The 13,402-nt window shown below is 43.8% G+C and overlaps 2 protein-coding genes across 10 annotated transcripts in view; one reads left to right on the top strand and one right to left on the bottom strand.

The window, feature by feature from the left end:
- Window positions 1-7,327, top strand: part of cad (carbamoyl-phosphate synthetase 2, aspartate transcarbamylase, and dihydroorotase) — a 28,172-nt gene extending 20,845 nt beyond the window's left edge. The window contains exons 32-45 of one of the 5 annotated variants that reach the window (XM_042096131.1): window positions 83-273; window positions 1,087-1,227; window positions 1,453-1,548; window positions 1,683-1,824; window positions 2,247-2,291; window positions 2,626-2,668; window positions 3,339-3,510; window positions 3,626-3,700; window positions 3,926-4,138; window positions 4,401-4,526; window positions 5,340-5,495; window positions 5,784-5,885; window positions 6,463-6,557; window positions 6,680-7,327. In XM_042096131.1, coding sequence (XP_041952065.1) covers window positions 83-273; window positions 1,087-1,227; window positions 1,453-1,548; window positions 1,683-1,824; window positions 2,247-2,291; window positions 2,626-2,668; window positions 3,339-3,510; window positions 3,626-3,700; window positions 3,926-4,138; window positions 4,401-4,526; window positions 5,340-5,495; window positions 5,784-5,885; window positions 6,463-6,557; window positions 6,680-6,779 — 1,697 coding nt within the window. In that variant the 3' untranslated portion in view covers window positions 6,780-7,327. Of the gene's footprint in view, window positions 1-82; window positions 274-1,086; window positions 1,228-1,452; window positions 1,549-1,682; window positions 1,825-2,246; window positions 2,292-2,625; window positions 2,674-3,338; window positions 3,511-3,625; window positions 3,701-3,925; window positions 4,139-4,400; window positions 4,527-5,339; window positions 5,496-5,783; window positions 5,886-6,462; window positions 6,558-6,679 lie in introns of all 5 variants that reach the window. The other 4 variants (XM_042096130.1, XM_042096134.1, XM_042096133.1 and 1 more) reach the window with 4 other exon arrangements.
- LOC121712138 overlaps window positions 624-13,402 on the bottom strand; it is an 18,812-nt gene continuing 6,033 nt past the window's right edge. For 2 of the 5 annotated variants that reach the window (XM_042096192.1, XM_042096193.1), the window contains 4 exons: window positions 11,491-11,552; window positions 11,089-11,394; window positions 10,322-10,654; window positions 8,307-10,056 (listed from right to left, as the gene is read on the bottom strand). In XM_042096192.1, the coding sequence (XP_041952126.1) occupies window positions 9,833-10,056; window positions 10,322-10,654; window positions 11,089-11,394; window positions 11,491-11,552 (925 nt within the window). In that variant the 3' untranslated portion in view covers window positions 8,307-9,832. Of the gene's footprint in view, window positions 635-8,306; window positions 10,057-10,321; window positions 10,655-11,088; window positions 11,395-11,490; window positions 11,553-12,372; window positions 12,799-13,402 lie in introns of those variants that run through there. The other 3 variants (XR_006032518.1, XM_042096195.1, XM_042096194.1) reach the window with 3 other exon arrangements.

The following is a 13,402-nucleotide window of genomic DNA, read 5'->3' as shown; positions in this document are numbered from 1 at the left end:
CATTATTGAAACATTTTGAAAGCATGTTTTCTTTCTTGGATTTGACGCCATGTTTGGTGGTTTTGTTTTTTTTTCTCCATAGCCCCTCACTCAGTGGATGAGAAGAACCTGGAGAAGGCCCCTCCGGGCTACCCGGGGCTGGAGACCATGCTGCCCCTGCTGCTCACCGCCGTCAGCGAGGGACGCCTCACGCTGGACGACATCATCCTGAGGCTATACGAGAACCCCCGACGCATCTTTAACCTGCCCACACAGGAGAACACCTACGTTGAGGTAAAACCAAGAGCCATCGTTTGGTTTTTGGAGCTGAACTGAATGACCACCATACAGTTTGTTGTGTTCTTATGCTAAAATAAAATCCAAGGTATCAAGGAGTAAAATGCTGTGAAAAGAATAACTAGCATAGCGATCAGCCAGGAACTCAATTCTGTGTGGCAACCATAGAGCATGGAGTTTATACAGCTTAGTACTGAAACACAAATAATTGCTCATGAGTCAGTCCTTCCACACAATACATCACACTTTACGCAATAACAAAGAGGAAGACCACACATAAGATGAAAGCAACCAGCAAATCTTTAAACCGAAAACATGACTCACAGTTTCCATCTGATAAGACAGGGTCACATTTCTGCTTGTCAGAGGTAGAGCGCAAATGTTTCCGATAGGGCTGCACAATTTGTGGGAAATATCTTATTGCAATTTCTTTTGACAGATGTTGTAATAGTGATTTGCGATATGATTTTTTGAAAGCCAAAGAATTGATTCAGTTCAATAATCCAAATGTCTCTTTAATTTGTGCCACCCCTGACCGCGATACAGTCCTGACGACTGTGAAGCTCACCAATCAGAATTTCTCTGCCCCTCACACACTACACACACCCCCCAACCAGAAGTTGCATAGGCAAAGAGGATGACATGAATATAAAAGTCAGAAATGTGACAATTAACTACTGTGCACAATTATTTGTAGCTTTTACGATTAGGTAATTGTGTGGGTTCAGAATGCGATTGTGATAATTGTGCTGCACTAGTTTCCGACCACATCTGATTACCTGGTCATCTGGTTGTTATTGTGTTGATCAGGTGGATCTGGAGCAGGAGTGGGTCATCCCTAAGCACATGCAGTTCACCAAGTCCAAGTGGACGCCCTTTGAGGGCATGAAGGTCAAAGGTCGAGTGAGGAGAGTGGTGCTGAGAGGAGAGGTGGCCTACATTGATGGACAGGTCAGTCAGGCCCTGTTGAATGCTCTTTGCTTGTGTTTGTATCTGATTTAGATTGCATGTGTTATGAAAGTCAGTGAAAAACCTTATGTTGTGTAATGTGGCATATGGCAGGTGGCATAAGTATCTAGTCATATTTGTGTGTTATGGGGTGGGGGGGGTTAATTCATAATGCGTTACATCTATATGGGAGACAATGCAGACCTATGTTTGAACCTTGGTCTGCAGGTCCTAGTGCCCCCAGGCTATGGAGAGGATGTGAGGACCTGGTCACCTGCCTTACCAACCCCTGTCCTGAAAGAAACCGCGAAGGAACCTCCAAAGGTAAAGTCAAAAGCCTTTTTGCAGAATTTCCTTGGTGTATGTGTCTTGACACTAATACCAGGTGTATGTGTCTTCCTAACAAGCTTGAATGAACTGAAATGCACTGTGTGCTTGTGTGTTTGTGTGTGTACCAGACCCCAGAGCGTGCCCGCCTGTCCACCCCCAGCGAGGCCCTTCGTGGGAGACCCCCTAGCCCACGCCGCGGTGTCACAGGGGACGGCCGGTTCATCCAGCCCCCCCGCATCCACCGCGCCTCTGACCCCGGCCTCCTCCCAGGTAGCCGCTTAGCTCCTCCCTCCCAGCCCCCCCCCCCCCCCCCCCCCCCGCCGGACTTTGCTGCTGGTCACTCACTAAGCCAAGTGGTGTTAATCCAGAACTAATCCTGGTCTGGTCAATTGGTCAATTAGTGTGTTGGTCAAAAACCAACCAAAAAACACCAATTTTGTTTTAGTGTTTTTAAACTAATAATAATGTGACAAAGGGTTAGAAATTACTTAGAATCGCTGACGGTACCTTTTTTTTATTATTATTTTAACCAGCGCTGGATTAAATGCATATTTAAAAAGCAACAGTAGAGGGAAGCACAATTTCAAAAGATGAACATAGCAGAATTACTAAATGGATAACCCCTAACCTTTTGAATTGGGTTGAAGCTATACTTTCTGTCCAAATGCCAGAATATACATTTTTCATTTCAGGTGTATTTACTGTGGTTCCACGTAGACATCGGTTATTTGTCAATGGTAATATGTAATCCGCGATACAGAAATGACAAGCTGAAGTAATCAAGCATGACACAGAAATGCCTAAACTCAATTTAAGAGGATCTAAAAATCCACTGATTTGTCATGTGATGCCATTTTTGGTTCCGATTGGACACAGGTCTTAATGAAGATATTCAACACATTTGATCTGAAGTTTGTAGCTTAGTGTTTTGGGGGACACAAATCACTCAAAATTGGGTGTAAATGTTGCTTCTGATTGACTTTGGCCCCATGAGGATATTACAGTGTGTCCTGTAACTGTAACTAATGTGTGTCTCTTAACCCTGTGCTGGGGCTGTGCGTGTGTATACAGCATGTGCAGAGGAGGACTCAGGCAGCGCAAGGAGGGCTTATGAAGCAGGTTTGACATTTGTCCTGGTGACGTTCTGTTGCTTAATGCTAACCTTTCGCCTCACCCTCCTCCGCTATGCTGGTATGCAGATTTTCCTTCAATGTGTGTGTGCGCCCAGTCCTGTTTCATGGAAGGGGGGATGGGGCACAGAGTAGTTGGCAGACATGTTTTGAAAGTTTGTTTGCAGAGGTGTCCTGTGCTTTATTACTTTTTGCTTTGCTCTGTTGATTGCTGCTCTTGAATATTATTGTTGTCTCAGACAAAGTCTATCCGCAATATTTGTTGTTACCTATAAGAGGGACATAACGGTATGGACATTTTTATTGCTTTCAGAATTATAGAGGAAATTTTAAAATGACTCCCTAATTTGCCAATTTTGGAGTCATTGACTTTTGATTATTTTCTAATTTAGTTTGGTCATTGACTTCGAAAATGATTCCCAATGATTCCCCCTTCTAAATCTGTTGGTAAATGAACTGCCTATAATTCTTCAATGCCATTTAATCTATTGGTATACTTTCCCAAGATCTCTTTGCCAATGGCTTGTCTGTTTTGCTTAATGCATGCCCTACTCTGCATTGGCTATAGGAAAAAAACTGAGAAAACCTCAGACCTTGGTCACCCATCCTCCTCTTGCCTGAACTTAAGTGTTTTTTGTTCTGCCATTCTCCGTCCACAGACGTGGCAGCCTCCGCAGACCCATACCCCCACCCTCCCCCTCTGTCCAGGATCCTCTCCCCCCTGGCAGGTCAGACCCCAGCCGTGGCCCACCTGCAGACTTCCCCCCTGCTGCACCCACTGGTGGGACAGCACGTCCTGGCTGTGCGCCAGTTCAGCAAGGAGCAGGTACGCTTTAGGACTCAGGTTGACCTCGCAGTCAGTAGATCTGGTTGGGGCAGAACATCTGTCTACTGAAATGGGGGGTCTTGCATTCATTTGTTTGTTTGTTTTTCTCTCCCAGATGTCTCACTTGTTTAATGTGGCTCACACACTTCGCCTGCTGGTGCAGAAGGAGAGGAGTCTGGATATTCTGAAGGTAGTAGATTGGCACTTGAGAACTTCTTGCTTGTTTGGGTTTTTTTTGTACTGTCATTTTGTTTCTGACATAGTATTACTGCCCATGTTCATTAATGCTTATGAAGAACTAGACCTCTCTCTAGGCCTGTGGGAAACCACAGAAAATGACACATGACTAGCTGGTTTCTTGAAGTAAGTGTGTGTGTGTGTGTGTGTGTGTGTGTGTGGCCTTGCATTCATCCAGGGTAAAGTGATGGCCTCCATGTTCTACGAAGTGAGCACACGCACCAGCAGCTCGTTCGCGGCGGCCATGCAGCGGCTGGGCGGCTCGGTGGTCCACTTCAGCGAGGCTACCTCCTCCACGCAGAAGGGCGAGTCGCTGGCCGACTCCGTCCAGACCATGAGCTGCTACGCTGACGTCATCGTGCTGCGCCACCCCACTCCTGGAGCCGTGGAGGTGAGCGCTAACAGCCGCATGTGACGCATGAAGAAGTTGTTTAAATTAGTTAGTAGATCAGATAATCTCCAATGTTTACGCTCCAACATATTATCATGATGAGTGGTCTTAGTTTGAACTAAAATTGGTCTAAATTTGTTCTTTTGCCTTTGTTTTTCTGTAGGGTAAGTACAGGGAAGCGGCTCAAACACTAAATTGGTTTGTCTGATTTGACTTACCGGTATTATTTATCTCCCTCGTTCTTTCCCACCCTTCATCCCAGACTGCAGCGAAGTTCTGCCGAAAGCCGGTGATCAACGCTGGCGATGGCGTCGGGGAGCACCCCACCCAGGCCCTGCTGGACGTCTTCACCATCCGAGAGGAGCTGGGCACCGTCAACGGCATGACCGTAAGTGTAAAGCTCTGTAACGCCTCCCACACACAGTTGCGTGCAGTGCAGTGCTAGAGACGCATCCCATCCACTTTACCTGGGCTTACGTCATCTGTTGCCGAACTGAATTGTGGGTCCGTTGCGTCACGTTGCTCCCGTCACTCGTGTCAAAGTTCAACTTTTGCTGCACCGACGGACAACAACAGAAGGCACCAGCCAATGAAATTATGGTTATACTTCAAGTCATTTGCATAGCTACCGTCGGGAACACCCACTGGCATGCGTTGACTGAACGCAACTGTGTGTGGGAGCCGTAATGCTCACCAAGGCTGTCTGGAACAAGATGTCCACTGGAGTGGCTGTATTAAATACAATGCATGTCAGTGGATGAGTGCTGTGTGGCTGCATTCAAGACAGCTCGAAGCTTACAAAACGCATAGCTCCTTTAAGCAAAGTCCTTTTAGACAAGTCCCTCCACTCGGCGGCCATATTGTAACGCTTTTTGGGCACTTATCGGGCATCTATTTCAGGCAGAACTGCGTGTGCGCAAGGCGTCATGAATCACGACTCCCTAACCCCGCTCCAGCTGTGAGATCACAACACATGATTGGCACGATGTATTCACATGTCAGCTTTTGTCGGCGGAAGGGGCGGAATATGGGTAGACAACTGCCATGTTTGCGTTATGAACTAACCCCATATATTTCTATGGGAGATTCTTTGAGTGCTGTGTCTCCTCATTAGAAAGTCTCTGCTTTGTGATGTACAAAAAGCGAGTTTATTCATCGCCTTTTCTCCTATGTCTCATCACATCTCTATACCTCTCCATAGATCACCATGGTGGGTGACCTGAAGCACGGGCGGACGGTGCACTCTCTGGCCCGACTGCTGACCCAGTACAGAATCACGCTTCGCTACGTGGCGCCCAAGAACCTCCACATGCCAGAGGAGATTGTGAGCTTTGTGGCCTCCAAAGGCATTAAGCAGGTACGTGGAGGCCAGTTTCCATTCTTAAACTCAATTTTGGAGGGGCATATTTCATTTCAGTTGCTACAGATTTGTCCACCCCCTGGTCCCTACTATAATATCTGTACAGTAGGTGTGATATATTCTAGATGGGGTGTATATAATTTGCATCATCAGATTAGTGGTCATTCGTTACTGTATTTACAATTATTCATTTAGCAGGTACCAAACATCTGAAGAAATGCTGTGACGCATTACTGCATACTAGTTTAATATAAAGTCTTTATCTGTGTCCACTCTGGTCCGTAGGAGTACTTTGACAGCATCGAAGAGGCTCTGTCTGAAACTGACGTCCTGTACATGACCAGAATCCAGAAGGAGCGCTTTGCCACTGAGGAGGAGTACAAGGCTGTGAGTGTCCTTAGTTAGCCGTTCCCTTGCCACTTCACCACCACAAGTCAAGCTTTAAGGGCTGTTCACACCAAGAACGCTAAGGGCACTATGGCACAACTGGTTACAGTGCCCGTACCACATACGAGTCCAAGTGCCCACGGGGACCTGGGTTTGAGTCCGACCCGGGTCATGTCCTGATCCCACCCCATCTCTCTCTCCCATTCACTTCCTATCAGCCTCTTCACTGTCCTGTCAATAAAAGCAAAAAAGCAAAAAAATATACTTAAAAAAACAAAAAAATATACTTAAAAAAACTATAACCTATAACGATAACATGAACAATATTGTTGGGGGTCACTTTCAGAGCGATTTTGAGAACGATAAAAAGCTGAGAGCCTATCAGAACCCATCAAATTTGAACCATCTCACTCATCAACATGAGACTTTCCTTGTCGTTGGTCAGTGTGGACGTTTTTATCGTTATAGTTTCTGGTGTGAACAGCCCTTTACTCTGTCTGCACTCTTTGCTACTCTGTTGGGGTTTACTGGCAGACCTTGTAACTCGTAACTGTATGTATGTTGGTGTGTTGTCCAGTGCTTTGGCCAGTTCATCCTGACACCCCATATCATGACTGGAGCCAAGAGGAAGATGGTGGTCATGCACCCGTTGCCCAGAGTCAATGAGATCAGGTACCCGTTTATACCTTTTGCAGTTTTGCAATTATCTTGCATGTTTGACATGCAGGTAAAAACACAATTACTGTAGTTGCATCTAATGTATCGTGTGTGTGTGTGTGTGTGTGTGTGTATAGCCCTGAGGTGGACTCGGACCCCAGAGCTGCCTACTTCCGCCAGGCTGAAAACGGCATGTACATCCGCATGGCTCTGCTGTCAACTGTAGTGGGAAGATGAACTCACACACACACAGCAACATGAATGCATTCATGCATTCGATTATGTGTACAACACACCCTCTCCTGTATGAATATTCAACTGCCCCTCTTAAGGCACCAAATCTTTTCTACAGTAGTATGTAAACTGTCACAAGGGAACACTCATGAGGGAAGTTGTAGTAAAGGAAATGGTATTCTGCTCCATCAGCACCAACTAGGGTTTTTAACTTTTGAGGTCTGTAGATAAGTCATTCCTGCTGTTGATCCTTTTATAATGGCTGTGATGGACTGTTTTGTTCAAATGAACTGCTTATTGTATTTGTTGAATCCAACAAACCTCTTGAGGCATTTTCTCTCAACACTGCATGTCTGTTAGGGAAGGAGATCTTAGAATCTTGTCTACAAAATTACCCATGTTTTTTCCTGTAATGGTCTTTTTTGTGGTTAAAAGGGACCTTGCATATTTTATTTGTGCAGTATTAAACTGAAAACTTTGCAAGACTTTTTGGTACTGTCCTGGGAAGAATGTTATGTATTTTTAGGTAAATAAAAAAACACTTCACTGGGTTCATTGTATGAAATCTGTTCTTTCTAATTCAAGCAAGTGTTGCTTTCATTACAGGATCACAGGGTATATATACCGGTATGTATCACAACTGCAGTTGTGATTATATAATATAGTTTTGCATACTGCTGTCCCCAAAGGCTATGCTATTCAGTTGTAAATGCATATTTTGATTTGTGAGTGACCGAGGCAGCCAGCCATCAAGTTGGGATGTGAGCTTGATAGTGGAAAAGACTTTGCAGGGATGCTTGTGAAATAGATGCTAAACACTAGCAATAAATAAAAACATCTGACTGGACATCACAGCAGACGCTCATCAGATGACCACAGTGGGCGATTGGGGATGTAGAGCTGGATTATGGAATTCAAGTAGCACGGAGCAGATCCAGTAAGTATCCTACAGTAGTTATAATAGCGTGTGTGAACGTCTGAATGCTAAAATGCCTACTGTAGGGGCATAAGGGAACATAACTAGTTTTTTAGAGAAAAAGTGAACACAAACAAGTAAAGGAAGAAAAATAATGAAATGATTTATTGATGAATCAAAATAAGAGTTCAAACAGTGAAAGTGGTGAAACACCAGATATTAATAAAACTAAAATATGAAGTAGGCTACCCCTATTAAAAAATAACAAACATAAAACACATAACCTCCCCAATGGGAGTAATTGTGCCGAACCCGGCACACCCTGGCTACTGGCCAGTATTTGCTACAACGTAGCCACCAGTGGCGTTTCTTTTACTGTCTATGGGCGTAACCAGAGACTTTCTAATGAGGAGACACAGCACTCAAAAAATACTCCATAGAAATGCATAGGGCTAGTTTGTCACGCCAATATGGCCGTTGTCTACACATATCCCACCCCTTCCTCGGCAAAACGTCGACATGTGAATACATTGAGCCAATCATATGGTGTGTTGTGAAGACATCGTGCCAATCATGTGTTGTGATCTCGCCGCTGGAGCAAGATTGGTGTCGTGAAGCCTTGCGCACGCGCAGTTCGACCCAAAGACTGTGCCCGATGAGTGCCCATAAAACGTTGGTATATGGCCGCCGAGTGGAGTGACTTGCCTAAAAGGACTTTGGCGTAACTACCAATGGTGCAGCGGTGCAGGCACGGATGGGGGCCCCCTCCTGTCAGTATTCGGGCCCAACATGCAACATCGTAATTAAGATGAAATTACGTCGGCAACTCTCGGATGTCAATATTTTTCTCACAATTCATAATTTTGAGGGATTGACAGCTATTTATACCACTCTCGTGCCCTATAACTGTTAAGTCATGATGACCCTATTTGTATATGTAATTTTGCATTGTGTTTACTTTCAGATGTTACAACATAAGCTACAATATGAGTTAGAAGTAAAAACCTGCAACTTATTAAATTTCTTTATTCATTGTCAATTTTTACAAATGATCAAGGCCTGCTGGGAATGGGGAAATGTGTTTACACATTTCCTGTCATTCGGGATTACATTATGATTACATTATGTTGTGAAGCTACTTCTGGATGTGTTGTAGCTTAGTTATAATAATCAGCAATGCAATCACCAATTAGTAAACATACAAGTGGTACGCAGAGGAGAAAAGAAAGACAAGAACTGGAGGAGACTAAATCCAAATGATTGAAATTTAAAAACTATTCAAACACCTTGAATGTTGCTGGCGTTAAGTCCTACCTAAGGAGTAGGCTAGCATGGGACTTGAACAATTGAGTGGATTGGCCATACTCGCCATAGAGAACAACAGAGCCAGGCAGTTGGGTTTCAACAATACAGTATATCATCAATGACTTTGCTGGCCCATAGATTGAACTTCTAATGGGTTACTTACAGGTTGCTTTTTTATGGAGTAGGCATATGTGAGGTACTCTTTCTGTGACCTGTTTGTGGAAGGCTATCTGACCGCAGCGACACACTGATTTAGGCTAAAATAAGCAATTGTGTGATTATATATTGTGTAGGCACCACCGCGTTGCTGTTGCTGTGTTTTCCTTGATGCTTTTCTTGATGGCTATTTAATTGTTCTATGGCTATACGTTATCTGTGTTTCGGTTTCGGAAGTTGGGGGAATTCAGAGATAGTAGCACGATGATTAGTCAGGTAGCCACTGTCTGTCACATTCTGATCATGTTGGCGAATCATCTCATTTAATTTTGTGTGCGGGTGTGTGTGTGTTTGTGTCGCAGGGGGTTGGGGTGGTGTTGGAGGGGGGGCCCAATGAAAATGCTTGCACCGGGGCCCAGCACAGCTACGTTACGCCACTGGTAGCCACTCGCACCACTGGGAGTAATTGCCGGACCGGCACACTACCACCTTAGTAACTTTAAAATGAGCAGGTCCAGATTACACAGCAAGACAACAGTTCAGGACAACATAAGACGATACACACAGCCATCCACAGCTCTGACATGGATGCTGGCAGCAGAAAGGCACTTGATTGCCAATCACAATAGTTACCGCCGTAACAATAGTGAGAAGGGCAAAGTTCAGCTTCTTACATGTCTTACTCAAAATTGGGACAGACTGAGGAGACATCCTTTAAATCCCTCAGAGGAGTGGAGCTTCTGTCGTCATTTTGTACAGGCACAGACATTCTGGGAACCTCTGGACATCTAAAATAACTTTGGATGCCTTTGCACAGGCAGTAAACGATAGCTTGTAGAATCAGTGTACTGGCCAAGGTTACCAAGGAACTAAGAACTACACAGAACCATGACTTTGTCTCTCCTGCAAGAGAATAAAAACAATGACAATTCGGGAATTAATATCAGAAGACACCTTTATAATACATAACATTCCATTACAATATTATATGTTTATAATAACTTATAATTCAATATATCATAACAGCAAAAAACATTGTGATGACTTGAGTTACAAAAATGATGCATAACGTCAAAGGTACAGACATTGTAGAGTTGGTGTTATGAACCCTACGACAACAAAGAATAGCAATTGTAATAAAAAATGACTGGCAAAATAATAAACTTACCTTGTACATTGAGCCTTACTGAATTTGGACCCCCTTTGAAATCATCGGTTTTTCCTGTGTCCGAATACTGGCATACGTATACTCCTTGATCAGATGGAAGGGCATCAACGATGTGAAGGGAGAGGTCACCATTCTTGTAGCCATTTTTAGAAACTGACACTCTGTTCTCCAGCATGCGGCCATAAGTGAACGTTCCATTCTTAAGCAACAGTACCATCTCCCCATTCCTCTCCCACAAAATATAGGCCGTTTTGTGGTCTTTGTTTTTTTTCATGGCCGCATAGCAAGGTAGGGTGGCATTGTTTCCAGTGGATACGTTCACATCAACAGGTACTGAGAGTCAGAGGGAAAACATACACCAGCATGACTATTGTTAAGATTTTCAGATAAATGCAAATACAAATTGATTAAATAGATTATGCATCATGGATGTTGAATGCAACAATCAGATCAGCATTTTACAAAATATGCCAAACATCTTAAAACCTCAACAATCAAATTTACTCAAGTAGTAAAGTCTTCTCAAATAGTACTAGCACATGTCCTATTTGGTAGAATTATTTTGACTTTGTAATTGTAACAAATTGAATTACTTTCACACAAGCTGACAAGATATACAGGACCTGTTCAATATTTATCTACTCATTTCGATAGAGCTGGATAATCACTGGTGACATTTGTTGGCTTTATCAATATAAGTTAGTACACACACACACACACACACACACTAGTCTGTCCAAAGAACTGTGCATGCAGGAAATACTCACCCAAAACCTGAAGCGTATAATCACAATATTGGTCACCACATTTGCCTTCATAGTGACCCTGATCATTGAACTTTAGTAAACCGATGATGAGACCAAGAGTACGGTTGCCATGAAAGCTTTCATTTGAAACCCTGACTCTGTTTTCAAACCCCTTTCCTGTTTGGCAATCTCCTCTCTCACACCTGATCACCGGGCCAGTATCCAACAATGTCCATGTCAATGTGTCATTGCAGAACAGATTGCAGGGGAGGGTAATGGTCTCATGTACTATGCCACTTTTTCTCACACCGATTACAGGCAGGCACACTATGGGAGAAGAGGCAAGAAATTGTATTTTAGTTAGTCATCTAGTTAGGTGAATAATTACAAAATTATCATTATTTTTTATCAATATGAACTTACTCCACAAGGTGAAGACGTATACGAGCATAAACACTGCATTTCCTTTCATGGTTCTTGCAAACCTAAGACATTGATTCAGATAATTGATAAAAGTCAGAAAAGGATATGAAGACTCTGTGTTTCTCACATAATTTAATTCTATTTGTGGTGGTAGGGTTGCAGAATTAACATGAATTAGATAAAGGTTTTTAACAAATTAATGCAGCAGGGTTATGATGCTAACCAGATTTAAGCAAAATTTTGCCAGTCATCTTCTATGCCTTGCAGGATTGTTAATGTTTTCTTTAAACATGCATGTACTGTAGGTTCGTTGAGAGACAGAGAGACAAGGAGAGGCTGCGCAAAGTTGCACATAGCTCGACAAATGAAAGAATTCCATCCAATTTAAATAGTACAACATGGAAATGATATCGTGGTGGACCGCCACAAATAAGTCAATGTATGGGAAACACTGGAGGACTACTTGCCAAAAGCAGACACCTGGTGATGAATATGTAGAGGCCTAGACCTATAATAACAGATCTAAGCTGAGAATTTCCAAGTCGCACTGGATGCTCGACATCACAAGATGGCCAACTTGGATATGATTGGATATCCAACCATGGCTTTCTACAGGTCGCAGGGAGAGGCTACTCAATGAATTTTTTCTCGGTGTCTGGTGAGAGATAACATCTGTGGGACCTGACTGTGAGATTTTGAGTGTTAGTTGAGCTGAAATGTCATCTGACGTCTGGATGTCGACGTAGTGATGCTAGCTAACTAACTAGCTATCCACTAACGTCAACCATCAACAGACGTCAACGCACAAGCTGTGTCAGGATTTCACCTTGAGAAGTTGCTGGAATGAACTTTTACATCGTCTGCCAAGGGAACTCAACTCACCGTCTGCCACCGCCTGCCAACTTTCACACCTCTGCCATCTAGCTGCAGGCCTACGTTTCGCCACTGGACTGTCCAGGAGCAACGTACGGGAACATCATGCAAGCGACTTTTTATTCACCATGCCGGAGAGAAGAGAGAGCCGCCCACCGCCGCGGCCACTGCCCCCTAATCTGCTGGCTGATCTGCTCACCGGGCCGAAAGGGGACTTGTGGACTAAACTGCTGGCGAAGTACTATCACCTGCCTGTGGTCTTATTGAGTGTTTTTTGTTTGTCTTTATCTTTGTCTGCATGAGCACTGAGTCCGTTTGTTTTATATCTGGTCTTGTTCTGTAAGCCTACTGTCTTTGTAAAGACAGGCTTGCTATACTGTCACTGTCTATTTGTCTGTCTGTTTATTTGTGTAGCCTATGTCTTGGTGTGATGTCACAGGTACGCTGGCAATTACGCCGCTCTGTCCGGCACCTGCCTTGTGTCTTATGTAAATTGTTTGTTTATGTCTTGATGTCACGGGTACGCTGGCGACTACGCCGCTCCGTCCAGCATTGTTTGTCTTTATGTGTCAATGTCTTGTGTGTGGAGCGCTTTGGATTGTACTAAGTACATGTTAAATGCACTTTATAAATAAAAATGACTTGACTTGAATTTCCATGATACATAAATCAAACAATAGCGGAGGCATGGAACTGATCCATGATCTCTGGTGTGCGATAATTAGGTCCAACACCACAGTATGAGAAACATCCCCATAACATGAATTGAGCACCACCATGCTTTACTGTCTTCAGTGTACTGTGGCTTGAATTCGGTGCATATGGGTCGTTGGACAAATTGTCTGCGGCCCCCATGCACTGAATTCAAGCCACAGTACACTGTGAAGACAGTAAAGCATGGTGGTGCTCAATTCATGTTATGGGGATGTTTCTCATACTGTGGTGTTGGACCTATTTATCGAACACCAGAGATCATGGATTAGTTTCAATACATCAAAACATTTGAAGAGGTCATGTTGTCTTATGTTCAAGAGGATAT

Source organism: Alosa sapidissima, chromosome 6, assembly GCF_018492685.1.
Source record: "Alosa sapidissima isolate fAloSap1 chromosome 6, fAloSap1.pri, whole genome shotgun sequence".
Lineage (NCBI taxonomy): Eukaryota > Metazoa > Chordata > Actinopteri > Clupeiformes > Clupeidae > Alosa > Alosa sapidissima.
The sequence above is the reverse complement of the archived record's forward strand: the minus strand, read 5'-3'. Positions and strand labels throughout refer to the sequence as shown.